This window comes from Micromys minutus (assembly GCF_963924665.1).
Source record: "Micromys minutus genome assembly, chromosome: X".
Classification (NCBI taxonomy): domain Eukaryota; kingdom Metazoa; phylum Chordata; class Mammalia; order Rodentia; family Muridae; genus Micromys; species Micromys minutus.
In genome coordinates, this window is record NC_137970.1 from 19,550,612 (window position 1) to 19,573,847 (window position 23,236).

Consider the following 23,236-nt stretch of genomic DNA (forward strand, 5'->3'; position numbering starts at 1 on the left):
CAGGGCAAGGAAAGAATTGAGGCTGGAGCTGCCAGGGACAGGAGTGGGAAGAGGCTAGGGGTAAGTTTGTGACTGGACCAGATTGTGAGGAGTGGTGGGTAGGACTAAGGACAAAACTGAGAAGACACCCTTGAGGGAACAGTGTCTCAAAAAATGGGTTATGGAGATGGAGCTCTGACGGGAAGGGACTGAAAGGGAATGAAGAAAACAAAACCAAACAACAACAACAACAAAACAAGGGCACTTGAGTGAATGAATTGTGCAGGCAGTGAACAGACAGATTGACGGTCTCTTGAATGTTGGAATCCTTAGGTATCTGAGGAAATGGGAGAAGATGGGGTTGGGGGCAGGATCTAGTGTACTCACTGAGTTGGGCCTAGCAAGCCTCTCTCCTGTTGCCACATCCTGGCTCATTTTATCTCATCCCCACAGTGTGGAGGGTGATGCCCCAGGCAGTGACCTGAGCACAGCGGTTGATAGTCCTGGGAGCCAACCCCCCTACCGGCTGAGCCAGCTGCCCCCCACCAGCAGCCACATGGGGGGCCCCCCTGCTGGGGTGGGCCTTCCTTGGGCTCAGAGGGCACGCCTCCAGCCGGCCAGTGTCGCCCTGAGGAAGCAGGAAGAGGAGGAGATAAAGCGCTCCAAGGCCCTGTCAGACAGCTATGAACTCTCCACAGACCTGCAGGACAAGAAGGTGCAGAAGAGATGACTCTGGTTGAAAATGGGAGTGGGATATGGAGGGAGGCTGGGGTGTGACACTTGAGGGTGGTATTCAGGGAGGATCGACAGTAAAGCCGGGACTGGAGAGGACAGGCTCCAGGACCTATTTTTGGACAGGTGATTCACACATTCACTGCACATGCACTGAGCCTCCTATTCACTCAGCAAACATTATCGGACTCTGATAATGGGCTCCAGAAGATGAATGAGACCTGCATCCAGCCTTCAACAACATGCAGTCTAAGGGGGGAGGCACACACATAACTTGACAGTTTCACACTATGATGCAGTGCACTGTCTAGGGGTATGAAAGAGAGAAAAGGGAAGGAGGGTAGGACATTATGCAAAATTTAAGAAAAACAGGACTTGGAAGGAGGGCAGTTATCAACACATTAATTATGTCTATGCCTAGATGTTTGGACTGTAGGTCCATCCTCCCTCACCCCTCCCTTCTTTCCTTCCTTCCTGCTTTTCTCTCTCTGATTCTCTTCTTCCTTCAGCTTCCTCCTCTTCATTTACTGTTTCCTTTCTTTGTTTCTTTCGTTTTTTTTTTTTCTAAGCTATTTTTGATTTTAAATATATATGTTTCCTTTCCCCCCTGTGTACATCTCGGGATTGGAAGTGAGAAAACACTGGGCACAGAGCCTGTCATGACTTCTAGTAGTTGTGACTTGACTGGGATATGGTTGAGGCTCTGGCAACTTTCTGAACTTGTTCCTCTGACAGGTGGAAATGCTGGAGAGGAAGTATGGGGGCTCCTTCCTGAGCCGCAGGGCTGCCAGAACCATCCAGACAGCCTTTCGCCAGTACCGCATGAATAAGAACTTTGAGCGGCTGCGCAGCTCAGCTTCAGAGAGCCGCATGTCCCGCCGAATCATCTTGTCCAACATGCGGATGCAGTTCTCCTTTGAGGAGTACGAGAAAGCACAGAACCCTGCATACTTCGAGGGCAAGCCTGCCTCATTGGATGAAGGTGCCATGGCTGGCGCCCGGAGCCACCGGCTTGAACGGGGCCTCCCCTATGGAGGCTCCTGTGGTGGGGGCATCGATGGTGGTGGAAGTTCAGTCACCACATCTGGAGAGTTTTCTAATGACATCACAGAGCTCGAGGACTCCTTCTCCAAACAGGTCAGGAGCCCTGAAAGGGGCTTTTGTTCTCCATTCCCAGGCTCTAGCTACTTCTACTGCTTTTTATCTGTTTTCCAAACTGCAAGGATTTGCACGATTAAGCACTTAACAGCAACAAATAGCAGTGATTTGGGCTGAGACTTGGAGAGTGGTGAGAGCGAATTGTTAACACAAGGAGAAAGTTACAGCTGAGTGTATACTTGTAATTGAAGCAGTGGGGAGACTGAGGCAGGAAGATTGGGAACACCTGTGGCAAACAACACCAGCCAACCAACAAAACCCCCAAACACAGGGATGTACCTCAGTAGTAGCACTTGCTTAACATGTGCCACACTACGTGCTTCATCTCCAGTGCTGTTAAAAAAAAAAATTCCATTGCTAAAACAAGCATGTTAGAACATGGGCACCATAGTGCCACTAAGATGGCTCAGTGGAGTGAAGACACTTGCCGCCATGTTTGATGACCTAAGTTTGATCCCCAGAACCCACACTATGGAAGGAGAGAGAACAGGTTCTTTATTTTAACTATTTTATTTGTATGTTTGTGTATCTGCATGTGTGTGTGTGTGCCATGTGTGTACGGGTGCCCAAGGAGGCCAGAAAAGGATGTCACATCCCCTGGAGCTAGAGTTAAAGGCATTTGAGATGCATTTGGCTTGGCTGCTGGGAACCAAATACAGTTCCTCTGCAAGAGCAGTATATATTCTGAACCACTGCGCCATCTCTCCAGTTCCCCCAAAACTGATTTATAAAAAGATTTGATTATTTTATTTTATATGTTTGGGTGTTCTGCCTACATGTATGTTCATGTGCCACATGCACACCGTGTACCCGTTGCATTCAAAAGCAGGTATCTGATTCCATGAAACTGTATGAATGTGGATGCTGAATGTGGGTGCTGGGAAACGGGCTTGGGTCCTCCGCAAGAGTAGCAAGTGCTTTTAATGGTTGGGCTGCTAGTTTTACGTGAACTCTACACAGATAGAGAGAGTCATTTTAGAAGAGGATACCTCAGCTGAGAAAATGCCCCATATCACACTGTCCTGTGGGCAAGCCCATGGTGCATTTTCTCGGCTTGTGAGTGATGTGGGAGTGTGCAATTCACTGTGGGTGGTGTCTTCCATGTACTGATGGTCCTGGGTACTATATAAAAAAGCAGGCTGAGGCAGCCATGGGGAGCAAGCCAGTAAGCAGCACCCCTCAGTGGCCTCTGCATCAGAGGCCTCCAGGTCTCTGCCTTGAGTTTCTGGCCTGTCTGACCAAGGAGGTCTCCTTGGATGATGGACTACAAGCTGTGTGCTGAAGTAAACCCTGTCCTCCACAAGTTGCTTTTGGTCATGGTGTTTTATCACAGGGATAGAAACCCTAACTAAGACAGAAGTTGGTACAAGGTTCATGGGATATCCTATGACAGACCTGGCCATGTTTGGGGGAGGATTGTGGAAGGACTTTGAAACTTTGGGCTAGAAAAGTTAACTAAGGCAATGGCTGAGGCAACTCTCCAGCCCTAAGACAAGATTCCTGAAAGTTTACCTCTCACCTGCACATGTGCACTGTGACATACAAACATATGGCCACCTCCTAAAATAGAATGAGCTCAGAACCAGAGGGGATTCTGGGAAGACCAGACCACTTTCTTGGAGAGTATAACATTGTAAGTAAGCCTTAGAGGGCTGAAAGGATGTCTCTAGTTAGAGATGGTGCAGGGTGCATTGTTTGTCCAGGCACTGTGATTGCAGCTGCTAGACCATGGAATGATGGGAATGGCCATGGGAGCAAGAGGAATGGGAGGTCATTCCAAACATGGCTCCCTGTGTCAAAACCTCAGTTGTGCCATTTTCCAGCTGTATGATCTCGGGCAGATGGTTTCACCTTTTGATCAGCAAAATGGAGGTAAAACTTTCTTTTTAGTGCTGTTTTGAGAGCTGTTGTGAAGATGCATTTCAATTAGTTACTTTCGGTAACATACCGAAAGTACCTGGTATGCAGTACCTGCTAAGTTAGTTGGGTTTTTTTTTTTTTTTCTCCTAAAGCCAAGGAGGTACTTGGTAGAAACTGTTGAATGAATGAAGTTTTATAAAAGAAGAAATCGCTGTGATCTAAACTCTGTTATCTCACCCTATCATTGGTCTATGCTTGCTTCTCTGAGGCTAGTGAAATGAAGGGAAGGAAAGAAGTAATGAAGGGAAGGTTGCATCATCCATCCATCCATTCATGTGATAATTAAGCATCTTTTCTATGTCAAGGGGTAGCTGATCTAAAATAGAAACTGGGCTCACACCTATCCCTCAAGGGAAGAACAGAGAACAGGGAAATACGATCTGATGGAGAAGAGAGAAGAACCAGGCCTGATCCTAGCACTCAGGGCTATCTAAGACAGATTGGGGGAAAATGTATTATACCTATTGCTGTATAGCAAACTACCCCAACATTTAGTCACTTAAATCTGACCCTAGGGGTAAAAGTACAAATCAAAGGGAGTCAATGAGATGGCTCAGTGGGTAAAGGCGTTTGGTGTGCAAGCCTGGAGACCTGAATTCAATCCCTGGCATCTATGGAAAGATGGAAAGAGAGGAAGAAGTGCCACAAAGTTGTCCTCTGACTGTACACACATGCTGTGGCTTCTGTACATATACTCACACATACCTGAGATTAGAACTGAGCTTAAACAACAATCACTTTATTCCCCCCCTCCCCCTGGCCGGAACAATGTGTAGCCCCGGCTGGCCTTGAGCTTGAGGAACTCCTGGCTTAGCCTCTGGGGTACTATAATTACAGGTGTGTCACCACACACAACAACAGTTATTATCTTCTGCAGTTTCTGGGGGCCAGGAAGCTGTAAGGGGTATGGCTAGTTGATTCTGTTTCTAGGTCTCTCGGGAGGCTGCTGTTAAGCTGTGTGGGACCCGATCTCAGAAGACTGGACGGGGGCTGACAGATCTGCTTCTGTGCTCAATTACCTCTTTGTTGGCAGTTCCTCTCAGGACTGTTCACAGTATAGCTTCCCTTCAGTGAGGAGTCTGAAAGAACACAAACCAAAGAGCCTGCAAGACAGAATTTGCAGTGCTTGCCTGTGTCATGCCAGAATGATATGCCTTCACTTCTGCCATGTGTCGTGGGCCACACAGACTAACTCTAGTACGGTTGATATGTAAGATTATGAATACCAGGAGGAAGAGATCACTGGGGCCAGTTTGGAAGCCGAGTACACCTGGAGACAGAGTTACTGGGTGTTCATTTTCTCAAGGGTAAATATTATGGATTTCCTAAGAGTTTCCCATTGAGTGCTCTGGGAGAAAGCTGAGATTTGGGGTTTTCCCTGGATGGGAACTGACCCTATATGACAGAGGTAAGAATGTGGCTTGAATCAGGGAGGAGGGAGTATTATTTTTTAAGATTTATTTATTTTATATAAGTACACCATAGCTATTTTCAGACACACCAGAAGAGGGCATTGGATCCCATTACAGATGGTTGTGAGCCACCATGTGGTTGCTGGGATTTGAACTCAGGAAGAGCAGCCAGTGCTCGAAACCAATGAGCCATCTCGCCAGCCCTAGGAGGGAGTATTTGATATGGAGACAGAGATACTGGACTGCCCAAGAAGGCATTTTGTCAATGTTAGTCCTAGCCTCTGGGAACTCACAGTGACTCCCTGGGAGTTCTTTTATAAACTAGTAAGCACCTATGGAGTTCTTTGCAACTTTTTAAAAAGTAATAAAGTTTCAAATAAGGGACTGACCAGACAACACACAACGGACTCAGTGGTATTTTCGTAGACTTTTATCTCATACTGCTTTGTTTGAACATTTTTTTGTCTTACAGATTTTTTTGCTCATGTATTATGGTTTCCAATTTTGTGTTTTATGGGTTTTTATTAGATGTCTGTGTGTGTTTCTTGTGATTTCTCTTTGTCCTTTAAAAATTAATTTTCTAGTTTGTTTGCTAAAGGGAGAAAAAAGGCATGGGGGTTGGTGGGTAGGGAGGATTTGGGAGACACTATGATCAGAATATATTGTATGAAAACATTTAATTTCAGTGTGTGTGTGTGTGTGTGTGTGTGTGTTTGTTTTAAAAGAAATTAGGGCTGCAGAGATGGCAGACCTGGATTTGGTTCCCAGCACCCACATGGTGGCTCATAACCCTCTGTGACTCCAGTTTCAGGGGATTTGATGGCCTCTACTAGTACCATGTACACATGTGATGCACAGACATATGCAGGCAAAACACACACACACACATACACACACACACACACTAAATAAGTATGTATTTTAAACATTTAAAGAACCTATGGCAAAGGATCTGCTTTCTGGGCTGACCCACCAGGAAACTTTTCCTGCCTTCCCTTCCTTTCTTCTCACCTTTTGACCCTTGTACCATTTCTCTCTTTATGATTCCCTTTTCTTTGTACCTTTCGCTGTTTACAGGTAAAGTCTCTGGCTGAATCCATTGATGAGGCCCTGAACTGTCACCCGTCAGGGCCTATGTCTGAGGAGCCAGGGTCAGCCCAACTGGAGAAACGGGAATCAAAGGAACAGCAAGAAGACAGCTCAGCCACATCCTTCAGTGACCTCCCCCTCTACTTGGATGACCCAGTTCCTCCTCCATCACCTGAGCGACTGCCCAGCACAGAACCCCCACCCCAAGGCCGCCCTGAGTTCTGGGCACCAGCTCCCCTCCCACCAGTTCCTCCACCAATGCCACCAGGGACCCGGGAAGATGGTAGCCGTGAGGAAGGCACTCGAAGGGGTCCTGGGTGCTTGGAGTGCCGGGATTTCCGGCTCCGGGCTGCACACCTCCCCCTCCTCACCATTGAGCCTCCTAGTGACAGTTCTGTAGACCTGAGTGACCGCTCAGATCGCGGCTCTGTCCACCGCCAGCTGGTGTATGAGGCTGATGGCTGCAGCCCCCATGGGACCCTGAAGCACAAGGGGCCACCAGGCAGGGCCCCAATCCCACACCGCCACTACCCTGCCCCTGAGGGCCCAGCTCCAGCCCCACCAGGGCCCCTGCCACCAGCCCCCAATAGTGGTACTGGGCCCAGTGGTGTGGCTGGAGGTCGGAGGTTGGGGAAGTGTGAGGCGGCAGGTGAGAACTCTGACGGTGGAGACAATGAGAGCCTGGAGAGCTCCAGCAACTCTAATGAGACCATCAACTGCAGCTCTGGCTCCTCCTCTCGGGATAGCCTGAGGGAACCTCCAGCCTCTGGCCTGTGCAAGCAGACTTACCAGCGGGAGACTAGGCACAGCTGGGACTCGCCGGCCTTCAACAACGATGTGGTACAAAGGCGGCATTACAGAATTGGCCTCAACCTCTTCAATAAGTATGTGCTCTCGGTTCTGGCTTTATTGCCTCTTCCCGCCCTGCGTTAGCACCTTGTTTTAGAGGCTAGCTCCAAGCCTGCCACCCTGACATCTGATGAAATGGTATTTCTTCCCAGATGTCCTGGGACAAGAAGGACAGCAGAAGGTGGATGTAGTAACTCACACTTGGAAATCTTAGCACTCTGTAGGGATTGCCACACATTAGAAGATAGCCTGGGGTCTGTTGTGACCCCCCAAGCCAGCCTAGGCTACAAAGTAAGACTGTTTCAAAAGACAACTAACCAAAGTAAGAAACAAAGAAGAACCCCCCCCCAAAAAAAAACCCACAAAAAACAGGGCTACAGAATAGAGAGGCTCCCAACATGCCTGAGTTCAGGTTCTAGTGCTTTCAGTACCTGTTTGTATGATTTTGAGCAAGATGTTTCCCCCAAATGACTTCTGGGCATTGTCCCCCCTATTCCCACATTTCAGAGGGGGGCGGCAATCTGGACTGTAATGAACCCTAGACCAGGATCCCTAGTCTGCCTTTGCTCACTCGTTGTCTAGTCTTAGGTAATTTGCGTTCCCTCTTTAGGATTCAGTTTCTCCATCTTTCCGTAGGTAGGGTTGTGTATTTGGTAGCAGGCTGGTGTGACTAATGGTGACTAAGCTCTTTCTAGGTGCCTGGTTCTATGCCAGGTGCTTAGGAATGGGGATGAGAGAGTGGCATTTGATTAGAAAATAATTAGAAAACATAAAATGCAATTAGGAAACATTAGAATGATGGAAGGCATTTGATGAAATACTTCGCATCTTTATACTCTGTTAAACACTGCCACCTATATTTAATTTTCACAATAACTTCAGCAAGGTTTATAGTAATATTCTTATTTTGGGGATAAAGAACCGAGACCCAGAGAAGTAAAATGGGTTGTCCAAAGTCATGCAGTTAGAAAATGATTGGTCAGAGACTCCTAGAACATTAAAGTCCAAACTTGCAAATTTTAGTTTTATGGAGCGCACCCCCCCCCAAGGCATTCAAGTCCTGCACAGTTCCAACTGAAAACGTTGGAGGTGCTTCCTCGGTAGAAACAGTCACTGAGGCTGGGTAGGATGTTAGAGAGGTAACAAAGTAACCTTTTTACTTCTGTGACTCAGGGAAACAGTCTTGGTCTAGAACTCAGTCCCCTCTCTGGACTCTGATGATTTCTGGACCTATCATAATTTCTGGCAGAGAACATCCTCTCATTTAGATGCTGGGTTGTTTTTTGTTTTGTTTTGTTTTTTCCCTAACTGTGGTATGTCTCAGGTAAAAGAGGATATTAGTGATACCTTGGAATTATGAAACTCTGTGAAATGGGAAAGTAGTTTCTTCTGATGCTGCGATGTTTTCATCTGTACCCTGAAGGAATTGACCACATGATCAGTCCTTGGCTCTCTGAGACCCTTGTTCGTCTGGTTTTGAATCCGTTCTAGATATAGGACCAGGCACAGTTCTAGAGGAACACCTATCTTATCTACCTCCTCTCTTTCTGCAGGAAGCCAGAGAAGGGTATCCAGTATTTGATTGAGCGAGGCTTCCTGTCAGACACTCCTGTGGGTGTGGCTCACTTCATCCTGGAGCGGAAAGGCCTGAGTCGACAGATGATAGGGGAATTCCTGGGGAACCGGCAGAAGCAGTTCAACAGAGACGTGTTGGAGTGAGGAGCCCAGCATGGGGCAGGCGGGCCAGGGATTCCTGGAAAAAGGAAGGCAGGGGGGAGGAAGGGGGCAGTCTATCTTTTTTGCTCAGATAAACTTTTCAAACCAAGATGAATTTTTTTCCCTGTTCCCATAACCCTCTGTTCCAGAAGGGTCTTAATTCTCTTGACCCTATTCCAAAAATCTCCTAAGGGTGGTTCTGGGCAGGGCATGTTCATCTAATAGTTCGCTTTGGGCCTCAGGTTTCCATCACTGAAATGAACGGGTTAAGGGAGAGCACTCTTAGTGACTGTGTGCCTTTGATTTTCTTGCTTGAGTTTTAAACATTCTGTCTTCAGATGTTATACTTGTGTCCATAGGTCCAAAATATGGGAGTCTGTCAGTGGGAGTGTTGGGCTGCTTGTGCAAGTGGGTGCGTTGGTGGTTTGTGTAGAGAAATGAAGAGTGCCACCACCCACCCTGCTTCTTTACCCTTCAGCTGTGTGGTGGATGAGATGGACTTCTCCTCAATGGATTTGGATGATGCTCTCAGGAAGTTCCAATCCCATATCCGAGTTCAGGGTGAGGCCCAGAAAGTGGAGCGACTCATTGAAGCTTTCAGGTGTGCCTGCTTCCCGCTCCTGAAGCTGCCCCTTTCTACTTTGGGGCCCTATTTCCACAAAAAGCTACTCTCAGCATTATAAATTTCTCGCAACAAAAGTCTGGTGTGGTGAGGAAGAGGCAGGCAGATCTCTGAGTTCAAGGACAGCCCGGTCTACATAGTAAGTTCCAGGACAGCCTAGACTACACTAAAAGACTCTGTCTCAAAACAAACAAAAGCTAACCAAGCAAAAATTCAGAAATGATAAATTGCATCTTAAGAGCCAATTGTAAGGTTCAGAGTCCGTTGAATAAAGTATCTAGCATCTGAGATATAGGCACAGTAGTAAGTGACAAGATCGGCAGTAAATGATAGCATTCATGAATCTGAGTGTGTAAGTCAGTGGTGGAGCATTTGCTGGTTGTTATGACTCTGAGTCTCTGGTTTCTGTGCCCAGTATTGAAGAAAAAAAGGCTAACATTCTGTGAGGTAGACACTTCTACTGGCATTTTCATTTTGTAGATGACAAATCTGAAATACAGGGGCATTAGAGTAAATTAGCCAAACCAGGGTTTAAACCCGAGGGTATCTAACCCCATGCTATCTATGCTTAGCTCTAAATGCTTTGAAGATCAGACAGAGCTGAGTCCAAATCTTGCTCCACCCCTTTGGAGCTTTTCTCAGGAGAGGTGGAAGAAGATTTGCTTTGAAGCCAGATGATCGTTCATCCCGGCTTTACCATTCACCAGCTCTATTGCCTGTGCAAGTTACCACTTCAAGCCTTCATTATATCCTGTGTAAAGTAGGACTCCTTGGGAGTTGGAGGTGTGGTTCAGTGGTAGAGCATATGCTTAGCATAGTCAAGGCCCAAGGCTCAGTCCTCAGCACTACAGGCAGAAAGACAGAAAGGCATGGGGAAAGAGCATTCGTGCAGTGCTGTGATGAATTGCATAAGACAGTGTACATAAGTCTCCTGGGGAAGTTCCCAGCAGGTAGTGGTTATGATTTTTCCTGGTGGGTGTTGGAGAAAATGAAAAAGATGGACTCCAGATGCTGAGGGAGTGTTTCTTGAAGGAAAGGGTTTATGATGGCCATCTGGGTGGCTAGGTGGAAATTACTGGCACCTGAGTCTGGACTTGACCCTTCTTGTCTCACAGCCAGCGGTACTGTGTCTGTAACCCTGCCCTCGTACGCCAGTTCCGGAACCCAGACACCATCTTCATCCTTGCTTTTGCCATCATCCTCCTCAATACCGATATGTACAGCCCCAGTGTGAAGGCTGAACGCAAGATGAAGCTGGATGACTTCATTAAGAACCTGAGAGGTGACCAGAATTTCCCATCTATTTTTCTTGACCATCATCTGAGAAAAGGGAAGACGGTGGGGATGGGAGTGGGGTGAGAGAGATCCCAGGCAGCCTTATAAATTAGCCTTCTTCTATGCTGTCACTTTATCTCATGGCTGGACTTCCCCAGGGCATTCACTTATTAATTCACTCAAATTTATCAAGAGTTATTTGCCAGGCTGTGTAGGTAACTCAGCAGCTGAGCACTTATCTAGCATGTACAAGGTTGAGTTTGATTTCTAGCACTGCAAAGAAAAAGTTACCGATTTGTGTACTGACCCTCAGACCAACTATTTACTAAGTATTGACTCAGGCTAGAGAATGCGACTGTCCCACAAAACAAAACAACCTGGCTTTTAAATGTTTGACTCACTCAGTTACTCCTTCATCCATTCCTTCTCTCTCTCCTTGTCTTCCCTATATATACCCCAAAAGATTCGTTTGATTACTTTAGATAGCTTTTTCTCAATTTGTTTTTTTTTTCATTTAGCCAACCAACCACTCAGCCAGTGGACACTTACCGGATACTTAATGTATACCGAGTAAAATGAGTAGGAAGGACAATGGAGGGGAGGCTGCGATAGCCTCTGTTCTGAGAGCTCTTCCTGCTTGCTAGAGAGATTGAAATGTAGTGCCTAGATAACCAAGATAAGACAGAAAGTAAACAGTGATGTCAAAGAGGCCAAAAAAACAACCAGAGCCCAGAAGAAGGAGCAATCACCTCCTACTGACTTCCGGGAGGACTCCTTCTTTAAGGTGAGCCTTGAAGGTGACAGACTGAAAATTGAGGAGAACTCACTTAGCAGAAAGAATAGCAAAGACCCAGGGGGGAGAAAGAACCCTTGGGAAGGTTTGATGGATCTTCTTCTATCTGAGATTCTCCAATGCCAGATAAACAGTGTCACTCTGATCTTTCCTCTTGGTTTATTGTATTGTTGTCAAGCCCTGGTTCTCACCAAAACGCAGCCTACTTACAATTGCACAGACTTTGCAATTATTTTGAAAGAAGTGAAAGAGGGAACTAGAGATGGGGAGAACAAGACAAACTTGCTGACTGCCATAATGTATGAAGTTAAGCTGTCTGGCAGCTGAGGTGAAAGAGGCAGCAGGGAGGAGAATGGACCTGTAGCACTTGTCCAGGGAAGAAGTATAGTATTTCCACAGGAGACATCATTGTTCCTAGCAGGGGCCTTAAAGCGACGAGTGAGAAAATTTCATCATTGGGCATACAGTCAGGAGTGGAGAAAGATGGTAGACTTAGGGGAATTTGATTAGCGGCACACAGAGCTATTTCCTGTAATCTTGCTATCATTCATTCATCCATATATATACACACATGCTCAGTCTTCCATATCTGTGGGCTCAGTGTCCATGAATTCAACCAACTGTAGATTGAAAAGTTCGGGAGGGGGTTGAAAACCAATTGGGTCTGTACTGAACATGCACAACCTTTTTCTTGTCATCATTCCCTAAATGATACAGTAAAACCACCGTTTACATTGCATTACCAGTGAACTAGGTATTGTAAGATACAGATGAGTTAAAGTAATGGGAGAATGTATGTAGGCTATATGGAAACACTCCCCCAGTTTTTGAGACTAACACCTTACCACTTGGCAACCATACTTGACTATATTATTTTATATATGAGTCGTAAGCATCTTTAATTTGGGTATTGATGGAAGATCTTGGAACCAGTCTCCCATGGATATGGAGGGATGGGGTATTTTTGTTGTTTCTTTTCCAACATAGGGGCTATCTTATAACTTGCTCTGTAGACCAACTCAGAGATCTGCCGGCCTCTGCCTCCCAAGTGCTGGATTAAAGGCGTGTGCCACCAGCTGGCAATTTCATTTTATTAATTTGGCTTGGAGGAATGATTTGTGTGTGTGTGTGTGTGTGTGTACAATGTGACTATATATTTCTTTCAGTTATTGAATAAATAAGCAAAATAAGCAAACAAACAAAAGTAATACGTGCTTATTTTAGGAATAAGGCTATCATGAGGCCCTGGGCTTAATGCTCAGCAGTGCCAAAATTATTTCTTCATTACATCTATTTGCTTATATATTTGTGTGGTTTGCGTGTGTATGCTACAAATGTGGGCATTCACATGCCATTTTTGTCCACGTGGAGGTCACAGGACAACTTACAAGAATTGGTTCTCTTCTTCCACCATGTAGATTCTGGGGATGGAACTCAAACTGTCAGACTTGGCAGCAGGCACCCTTCCCTGCTCAGTCATCTCTCAAGTAGTTTATCTTCCTCTTTTCACTTAACTTGCTACAAGACTTTTTTCACACTATTGAAATATTTTGGTAACCATCAAGTTTATAGATAAACCATCCTTTATTTAGCTATTTCTCTATTGTTAGAAATTAAGCTGTTTCAGAATTCTTTATAAATACCACTTGGTGAACATTCTTGGACATCAGTCTCACAAATATTTCTGAATAATCCCTTAGGATATATGTTTTGGAAAGGAGTTGATGGGATTGAATACCTATGCTCTTGCTAGATTCATTTCTGAAACTGACATCAGTAGACATGCCAACTGGCTCAGACTCTTACTAACTGTCCATATCATTTGAGAATAATATTCCCAGTTAAGAGGAGCAAAAGGACGATAAGAAGTACCTGGTTGTCTTAATTACAGTGTATTAAAAGTCGTTTAGACAAAATCCCAACCCTGACTGAAAAAAAGCAATTGGCTGTTTTGTTGAAAGGTACCTTCCTGTCCCTATGCCTGGGTGTGGGGTATGATGGGGAACCCTCTATTGCCTACCCTCTATATTGATGTGACATATTCCTTTGTTATACTTTCCACATAGGAGTTGACAATGGTGAAGATATCCCCCGAGACCTCCTGGTAGGCATCTACCAGCGCATCCAAGGTCGTGAACTGAGGACCAATGATGACCATGTGTCCCAGGTGCAGGCTGTGGAGCGCATGATTGTTGGCAAGAAACCGGTAAGTGACTGGGGGTTAGGAGGCATCACTGTGTGGTAAGTCACTGCCACCCCCAGCTCTAGATTTCCTTTACCTGTAAAATAAAGTAGGAAATATGATATTCCTTAGCAATCATGGAATTATGGGAAATTCTTTATATAAGTGCATTTAGTATATTGCAAAGTCCATTACAGGTACAGTATGAATATTTTCTTTTTATCTGTGTAAAGAGAGCCAAGCTATAGTGGCTAAGAAGCAGATACACTATTGTCAGCAAACATTTGTGAATGCCTTACCACTGATCCCAGCATTTTGCTGTCTTTAGGGGCACTCAAAGAAGTTCTCAGACAAAGACACAGATAATATTTCTTCCTCCTAGTCTACTTTAGAGGAACAGAAAGTAGGGAGAGGCCATCTTACGTCAAGGGAAGTCAGAAAGGTTTCTTGGAAAATAACTTGGGAATTGTGATGTGAAAGAGGGACAGAATGTAGCTGGGCTGAGCAAGAAAGACATTTCAGACCAAAGGTTCCAGAGGGACAAAGACAAGGTAGCAGAAAAGCTTAAAGGACTTGGTTGGTTATATTCTATGTGTCAGAGTGACAGATATGCTTTGTTAAGGGTACCAGAGACCTGAAACTGATGGGGTGGCCTTGCTGACCACCACTTTTCAACACCTGTCCAGGTCCTGTCGCTCCCTCACCGTCGACTGGTTTGCTGCTGCCAGCTCTATGAGGTGCCAGATCCAAATCGCCCCCAGAGGCTGGGGCTGCATCAGCGGGAGGTCTTCCTCTTCAATGACCTCCTTGTGGTATGGGCATTGTGCAGAAGGAAATGGGAGGGAGATAGTCAATGGAGCTGCTGGGTCTAGTGCAAACCATGGTTTGTGCAGTGTGGTTGGGACAGTGCCCCAACATGCCATCTTCATGGTCTCCAGTAAGGTATAGCCCATTTCTGTCCCTCCTTTTCCTTCATCTTGATGTAGTGAGAGCCACACAGGGACAGAAAATGTGAGGACCAGGGGGCTAATCATAGATTTGGAATCTGGAAAGTAGAAGGAAATGTCCCTGTCCACTGCCATAGCACAGAGAGTGGCTCTGTGAACCTCTTCAGTTTTCTTGATATTGAAAGTGATTCAAACAAAGCACATCACTGGTGCAGAGATGCCCATCTTTTAGTGATAGGATTTGTTGGATTTTACAGATCAAATGGGATTTTTCAGGATTTCCTAGGCAAGAGCTACTCTGCAAGGTGGCTTAGCCCTGACTGCTAGATCTGTTTTTTTTTTGGGGGGGGGGGCGTCTCACCAATATACACCAGGCTAGCCTCAAACTCACAGAAATCTACCTGCCTCCTAGCAAGATTTAAAGGCGTGGCCAACACACCTGGTTAGAATCTGCATCCTGATGTGGTTCACCTCTTACTCTACATTCTCCACTGTTTCTTGGGATCACAAAGAACAAATATTCTCCCTCTGCTCTGAGATAGTACTCTTGAGAACAGCAGTCTTGTTCCTTCTTTGGTATTCTCTCCTTCACATTAGTGTTTCTCCATCTTGGCACTACTGTTGATATTTTGAGGCAAGGCAATTCTTTCTTGCAAGGGCCTGTCTTGTGTATTGTAAGTACATTTAGCAGCACCCTGGGGTACCTACTAGAAGGCAGCAAAATGAAGCAATGTCTTCTCCAGATGATGTTGTTCTATATCCTATGGAAACAGGGGTCAAAAATCATCTCTATTTGAGAATCATAGCTTTAGACAACATACCTCCAGCACCCTCTCCAAACCTTAGTGGTTTGCTTCATGAAATGGTGCTAACCCTTATCTCCTAGAGTTGTCAAGAGGATGAAACAGGAAGCCAGTGCCTGGCAATGCAGTTCAGCAGTAGAGTGCTTGCTTAGCATATGCAAGGATCTGGGTTTTTTTTTCCCCAGAACTATACTAGAGGTAGGGGGGAGATGATCCCATCTCAAACCAGGTGTGCCTGGCCCACACGGATGCTGAGTCCCTGTTAGATTCCCTTAACACACCGACACCCCTGTTTATCTAGCTCCGTGCTAGACACTGAGTACATGGAGATAAATCACACTCAACCCTTGTATGCAAGGACTCACAAACAAATGGCCAAAAATGTGTTTTGCAACATGGTGTGCTGATAAACCCCTGTAATCTAAGCATTTGGGAGGTGGAGGAACAGAATGTTGAGATCAGACTGGACTACATGATAGAGGTCTTGTCTCAACCACCCACACCACACCACTGCTTGAAAATGTTTGACACCATTGTGCACTGTAATCAACCTAAACCAAACCTTTGAGGAGCCATTTATAGAGGATGAGGCTGTAGCTCAATGATAGAGCAATTGTCTGAACCCAGGTTTCATTCCCCAGCATACAAAATACGTGGAATAAAATAACCACTTGCAGATTGTCCAAGCTTATGTTAGTGATGAATCTAAAATACCTAAATACTTGATAAGGACTTTCAGTCATTGAGAGATCAGTAATCCTGTTCAGAGGCTAGGCAGAGGTTGTCGTTATAATTTGGATGGTGAGAGTTGGGGTAAGAAAGAAAACCTGAAAACTAGACCCACCGACCACCCTGACCTCCATAGAGTTTGACAAGGGAAGAGGTATAAAAGCAACACCCTGGAAGCTTAGAAGATGGAAACAGAAACTATGTGAGTTATTAGGACAGACTTCCTGGGGAGACCAACATTCATTTGGTTCCTTTAAGAGTTGCAGATGTTTGTTGTGCATGGTCATGGTGTCACAAACTTGCATTCTCTCCCACCTCTCCACTCCTAAAGTTTCAGTTCTTCCTTCCGGGTATATGTGCTCATGTGCATATGCCTGTTACTGGGAATAGGTGGGGAAGGTGGTTACTAGAAATGGGTATTATTTGGAAATCCCCTACCCTAAACCTCGCCTCTTATCTTTTTCCCACCCTTGTTTGCCAAAGGTCACCAAAATTTTCCAGAAGAAGAAGATCTTGGTGACATACAGCTTCCGTCAGTCCTTTCCCCTGGTGGAAATGCATATGCAGCTCTTCCAGAATTCATGTGAGTCCCCTCTTGAACCCCTAGCATGTATCCCAGGGGTCTATCAGAACCCATGTTCACCCTTTATCTATACTTGCTTCCAGCCATCAAAGTCCTCTATAGCTGGGTTGAAGTCCCCAAAGTATCTACTGGTTTAAGGATGAAAGGAAGATTAGAATGGAGTATGATTTGGGTGTAGCTCCTGGAGAACATAGAACAGCAATGCGTGTGTGTTCCTTAGTGTGCAGAAGAGGTGGCAGTCACACTGTGCTTAGAAGTCCTGTATTGAGAAGAGCATGATTGGGTATCATTAAAGAGAGCAGAGTCATTGTGAGAGACAGAGAGAGAAAGGAAAAGGTTTCTAGAAAGCAGTTCAGAATTCTATTTGCCTTTACATCTTGGAGTATAAGAAATAAGGCTGCCATGGTTACCAGGAGTCCAGGGGACAAAGGGAAACTACTGAAGGTGCTTGAGCCCAGAAAAGGCATTTCAGAATTGGGTGCTACAGAAATTATCTTCAAGATGGACAGTGTGCCTGTAGGACAGCATTTGAGAGGCAGAGACAGAAAAGTTACTTGAACTCAGGAGTTTGAGATAAGCCTAACCAAACAGTGTGATTGTGTCTTAGAGATGGTTGATAGCAGTTTATGTGTGTGTGTGGGGGGGGGGGGAACTTGTATCATTTTTCAGTTTCTTGTCTTACCCACTTTGCTTCAAAGTTGACAGAAATAGCCAACCTTTTCTGTCCCTTCTCATTGTTACAGATTATCAGTTTGGGATCAAGTTACTGTCTGCGGTACCTGGAGGGGAACGAAAAGTCCTCATCATCTTTAATGCTCCTAGCCTCCAAGACAGGCTACGTTTTACCTCTGACCTGCGGGAGTCCATTGCTGAGGTGCAGGAGATGGAGAAGTACCGTGTGGAATGTGAGTAGCTACTACTTCTTCTCCCCTGATACAGTACCTCACAAACACCAAGAATCCTGTCTTCTGAGAATCAGAGTTGAGGGCTAGGTTGCCCAACCTTCCTACCCTTATTTCAGGAACCCTTCAGTTTCTGCCTGAATGCTTTCAGTGACAAGAAGGTTATTACTTCCTAACTTCAGATTACTATTCCAGTCATTGAGAGTCTACCCTGTGCCTCCAAACCCATCCTTTAATCATGAGCCCACTCTTCCTTCTATTGAATGGTATCAGGGAGAAGATTCAGGGCATAGGAGATAGGACTGAACTTCAGATTTCATGTGTGCCACTTGTTATTTAGGCAAACAAGTGAATTCTGTGGCCCTCTGAACCTTTGTTCAGATGAAACAGGGATATGGAAATCCTCACAGAGTTTGACAAGGAGCCAGGCACAGTGGTTATACACCTGTAATACCAGCATTATGGAGGCTGAGGCAGGAAGATTTCAAGTTCACAGGCAAGCCTTAGTTATGTATTGAGTCTCTGTCACTAAAAGAGAGGAAGGAGGAAGAGGAGAAGAAAGGGAGAAGTTGAAGATGAAGGAGTGGAAAAAAGAAGGCAAGGGAAAGGAAGGGAAGAGAAGAGAAGAGAGATGCCAAAATGTCTCCAGTGCATCCATGGTGTTCAATAAATACCATTCCCTGTCTCCTCTGCTCTCTCCAATATCAGTTCCTGAGCTGAGGTCTAGGTCAGTTCCCAGGGGCTGCACCAAGTGAGCTTGGTCATATATGATGGAAAACAGTAATTATATTTCGTTCTTTCCAATGCTTTCCAGGTCTTCTCTTCTCTTTTCTTCTCTAAGCTAAGCAGTCCCAGTTAAGTAACATGACACTGAGGAGAAAGAAGGCAGAGATAAGAGAAGCAGTAGTCAGTTCCTTGATAGTTCTTCAGCAAGACAGAGTATCAGTTCAGTGGATTCTAGAGCCCCTGGAGAAGTGTAAGGGATTGACTGTGTCAAGAGAAGAAGAGGCCCAATAGTCCAGTGTTTTCCTGACCTCACTGGGGGAAGGGGGTATAGGGGAGCCAGGAGAGTAGGATAGACCTGCTTCTAGAATGTTAGCTTCACAAATTTCATCTTTCTGGCCCTGAGCAAACTGTGACTTCTTAGATTCCCATTTTCTTCTGTACAATGTAGATGCTGCTCAGAATGTAGAATGAGAGAAAGGGGTCAAGTATACGCTGTCCCCAGCATACTGCTCAGCATATACTATAGGGTTTGCTCCCAATCAATTTTATTATGTCCTTGCTCTTCCAAGAGTTCCTCTGCTCTGAAGCAAGGCATCTAGAGAACTGAGTGAACTTTAAAAGGACTGTCCTTCACCGTAGGCTAAAAGGGCTTTCCAATTCTTACTGTGAACCATTTGTTGCAAAGCAACACAAAAGGGTAAAACATGAGGGATTAGAAGATGGAAAAGGAGCAGGAACAGTAGGCACTTACACTTATAGGGAGGGAGGAAAAAGAGGGAGTGGGTAGCATAGGATGGGCTAGGCACCTAAGGAACTTTGAAGATAGAGTTGCTATTTTGTGGAAACAATTACTACTAGGGGTGGAAGTGGGCAAGAAGGAGGGAGAAAAAAAAGAGGAAGGCTGTAGTCAATCAGGTGGGCTCTTTCTTAATGCTCATCTTGACCTTTGCCCATTTTCTTCACTGCTACCCAGCGGAGCTGGAGAAGCAGAAAGGTATGATGCGGCCTAATGCCTCACAGCCTGGAGGAGCCAAGGACTCAGTGAATGGGACTCTGGCCCGCAGTAGTCTGGAGGACACTTACGGGGCAGGCGATGGGCTCAAGCGGGGTGCACTCAGTAGTTCCCTGCGAGACCTTTCTGATGCAGGTAAGTGTTCTGGACCCTTGTCCTGACTGGGGAGATACTGGGACCAGGCGTCCTCTTCCTTTCACTGGCTGTCAGCCTTCCTCCAAAACACACACACACACACACACACCACCATTCAGAGCCCTGCGCACTATGCCGCAGGGGGCCTGGTAGCCAGGTCAAAACAGGTGGGGCCCAGGGTTTCTGCCAGGGAGTATAAAGTGGGGCCACAGACTCAGCCCCTCTCCTCTTCCCTCTTCTGTCTCTCCTTTGCTGCCTCTCCTCCATCTTTTCCTCCTTTCTTTCCTCCTTCTCAACCTCTCTTCCTCCCTACCTCCCCCTCTTCAATGGGGGAAGGGGGCAATGGGGTGTCTGTCCCTGGGAGGGACCTAGGCCTGGTGCCCAGCTCTGGAGCCCAGCAGGGTGGGTAGGGAGGGTTGCTGCTCTGACGCTGGGCTCCTTGCTTGTGGGTGCAGGGAAGCGGGGGCGGCGTAACAGCGTGGGATCGCTGGACAGCACCATCGAAGTAAGTGTCAGCTCCTGCCCCACTCATTTCTGCATGAGCCCTGCCCTGGCCATAGAGCCCCAGAGGAGGAGGGGGACCTGTTGCCTACCCCTCTTCCATGCTGGGAACCATATGGCTGCCTCTCCCAGCCAACCACTTTCTCCATCTGTCCTCGACTCTGTCTGTCCTCACTCTGCCTGTCTCTCAGTCTGTCTTCCACTCTCCCATGCCCCTTCTCAACCCCAGGGCCAACTCCAAATAGGGATGCCCTTGGATTTGGGCCTCAAGAAACTTTAACCTCCGTATCCTGCTTTTTGACCCTGAGCAGTCACTCTGCCTCTCTAGGCCTAACGTTTTCTTGGCCTGAGAAATGGTCATGCGAAGGAAGTCCTACTGATTTTTTCTCTGCCCTCTGAGGTTCAACTGAGCTAGTGGATGTGGCTGCAGAGCTTGTGAGCAGAGCTGGCCACAAATACAGGACTGCTGTTTGGTTTCCGCTGTTACTTTGGGGTCCCTGTTGCTCCAGCTTCAGGGACAGGGGTGGAATTTAGGGTTGGGGGTTTAGGATATTTAGACTGCCCTGACTTCCCCCCTCCCCCCTTCCAGGGGTCTGTTATTAGCAGTCCACGCCCTCACCAGAGGATGCCACCTCCGCCCCCACCCCCGCCGCCAGAGGAGTACAAGAGCCAGAGGCCAGTCTCCAACTCCTCATCTTTCCTGGGCTCCCTATTTGGAAGCAAGAGAGGCAAAGGGCCCTTCCAGATGCCACCACCGCCAACAGGCCAGGCCTCTGCCTCGTCTTCATCTGCTTCCTCCACCCACCACCACCATCACCACCACCACCATGGTCACAGCCATGGTGGCCTGGGGGTGCTACCTGATGGGCAGTCCAAGCTCCAGGCCCTGCATGCCCAGTATTGCCAAGGACCGGGCCCTGCCCCACCACCCTACCTCCCACCCCAGCAACCCCCTCTGCCTCCACCCCCTCAGCAGCCTCCACCTCTGCCCCAGCTGGGTTCCATTCCACCACCACCTGCCTCAGCCCCACCCGTGGGGCCACATCGACACTTTCATGCCCATGGCCCAGTTCCTGGACCCCAGCATTATACCTTGGGCCGGCCAGGCAGAGCCCCGAGACGAGGGGCTGGAGGACACCCTCAGTTTGCTCCACATGGCCGCCATCCCTTGCACCAGCCCACATCCCCATTACCCCTGTACAGTCCTGCTCCACAGCACCCTCCTGCCCATAAGCAGGGCCCCAAGCACTTCATCTTCAGTCACCACCCACAGATGATGCCAGCAGCAGGTGCAGCTGGGGGCCCTGGGTCCCGGCCACCAGGGGGATCCTACTCCCACCCTCACCACCCCCAATCACCACTGTCACCACACTCACCCATCCCACCTCACCCCTCCTACCCTCCCCTGCCCCCACCCTCACCTCACACCCCACATTCACCCCTACCACCCACCTCCCCCCACGGCCCACTGCACGCCTCTGGGCCCCCTGGCACGGCTAATCCACCCAGTGCAAACCCCAAGGCCAAGCCAAGCCGGATCAGCACTGTGGTCTGAGGAGCGGGATGAGTGTAGTGTAGATCAGGATAGTCTGGGGAAATCCACAGAAGAGGGACCCTGCCCCTCTCTTCTTCCTCAGTTTTTTCAAAATATATATACACTCAGCAGTGTCCTTCTTTCCACTTCCTCCGTATCTCCAGACCCTTCTTCCAACCCCCCCCCCTTCCCGCAGTTGCCATGGGGTTTCCTTTCAGACTGCAGAGCCCTTGCCGCTTGCAGCCTGAACACAGGGCACTGCAGTGCTGGCAAGTGGTAAAAGCCTCTCAGCAGCCCTTGTCCTCCTGTTCCTGTCTTTCTCTCCTCTTTCTTGTCCCTGGAGGTCTAGTTGGTGACCTCAGACCTCTGGGCAAATGTGAGCTTCCTTGCAAGCTGGTGGAGAAGGCAGGCTTCTGGAGCTGCAGAGGTGAAGGCATTCCCCAGAGCTCCTCTTGCTGTGTGGGGCTAGGAGAGAGCTCTGTAGAGCTGCGGCCAAACCTCAGCTGGTTCAGCCCTCTCTCTGACCTCAGGGCCCAGCCACACACCTCCATGTGTCTTTCTGCCTGCTGGAGGGCACACAGACTGCCAGTGTGCTCCGTGGGTGGAACCCCGCTTGTGCTGGCCCCCAATGAGGGCTGTGCTTTCTCTCTTGAGCCAGTCTGTGCCCTCTCTCCTAATAGGCCCCAGCCCAGACCTCTTTGGCTTCAGGAACTTGCCTTGCCCTGCAATGTTCTTATCCTGATCAAAGTCCAGACAGGTTTTTACTTTGGAGGTGGGGGGGGGGCTCAGGTCTGGGATGAGAAGGGTACCACCCTCCCTCACCCATATTGCATGCCCCCCCTTCCTTCGACTTTTCCCGCCTTCAACTGAAGACAATGCACTTTACAGATACCACCCACACATATCTCACTGGGGCAGGGCACCCAGCAGCAGCCCTGGGGAAAGGCTCCCAGAGGATCACCCTGAGCCCAAGATGTCCTTCCTGAGGCAGAGCTTGAAGCCATCAGAGCAGGGGCTGTGAGCCAGAATGCCCAAGCCCCTCTTGTTCATCAAAATCTCCACTGCCTCGCCAGCCCTTCTGCAGCCCTGTTTATTTATTATAAATATATTTTTTACAAGTCCCAGCTCCTCTTCTTGCCCTACATTCAGCTCCTTTCACAGTCCCTGCCTATCTCTCCCCTGTCCAGTATGGGCTGCAATACAGACAGACAGATGGACCCTCTATGTCAAAGGGTCCCCTGGGGCTTGGGGTTGTGGGAGGGTGTTGGTGGGAGGGACTGTATGGAGAGGAGCTGGGGTTCAGGCATTGTCTTTTTTCCCTCCTTGTATATAAGAATGTATATTTGATGCCTCATAAAAGACCTTGTGCTCACCTCTGGCCTCTGCCTCCTACTTATGACCCCTTCCCTGCTATGGAGCCCATGGAGAGAGGCACTAACTAGTCTGGGGAAGTGCTAATGGTAATTCAGGCCACTGTGTGGGCAAGATGCTTTGGTTAAGTAGGAGGGTAGATGAGGGTGAGGGTTTCCTGTCTCCTTTCATATGTTGCCTGTATGATGGTAGCAGGAGTGTGGGCTCTGGGGTTGATCCACTTCACATCCTGGAGGTTTCACTTAGGCACAAGAGCTTCAGGGGAT

The 23,236-nt window shown here is 47.5% G+C and overlaps 1 protein-coding gene across 4 annotated transcripts in view; it reads left to right on the forward strand.

The window, feature by feature from the left end:
* Positions 1-22,811, forward strand: part of IQSEC2 (IQ motif and Sec7 domain ArfGEF 2) — an 80,821-nt gene extending 58,010 nt beyond the window's left edge. For 2 of the 4 annotated variants that reach the window (XM_080909514.1, XM_080909508.1), the window contains 13 exons: positions 433-694; positions 1,447-1,848; positions 6,279-7,174; positions 8,693-8,854; positions 9,334-9,456; positions 10,593-10,759; positions 13,612-13,751; positions 14,414-14,539; positions 16,690-16,789; positions 17,533-17,694; positions 19,391-19,564; positions 20,020-20,069; positions 20,655-22,811. In XM_080909514.1, the coding sequence (XP_080765640.1) occupies positions 433-694; positions 1,447-1,848; positions 6,279-7,174; positions 8,693-8,854; positions 9,334-9,456; positions 10,593-10,759; positions 13,612-13,751; positions 14,414-14,539; positions 16,690-16,789; positions 17,533-17,694; positions 19,391-19,564; positions 20,020-20,069; positions 20,655-21,620 (3,730 nt within the window). In that variant the 3' untranslated portion in view covers positions 21,621-22,811. The remainder of the gene's footprint in view (positions 1-432; positions 695-1,446; positions 1,849-6,278; positions 7,175-8,692; positions 8,855-9,333; positions 9,457-10,592; positions 10,760-13,611; positions 13,752-14,413; positions 14,540-16,689; positions 16,790-17,532; positions 17,695-19,390; positions 19,565-20,019; positions 20,070-20,654) is intronic. The other 2 variants (XM_080909509.1, XM_080909510.1) reach the window with 2 other exon arrangements.
* Positions 22,812-23,236: the final 425 nt, after the last annotated feature.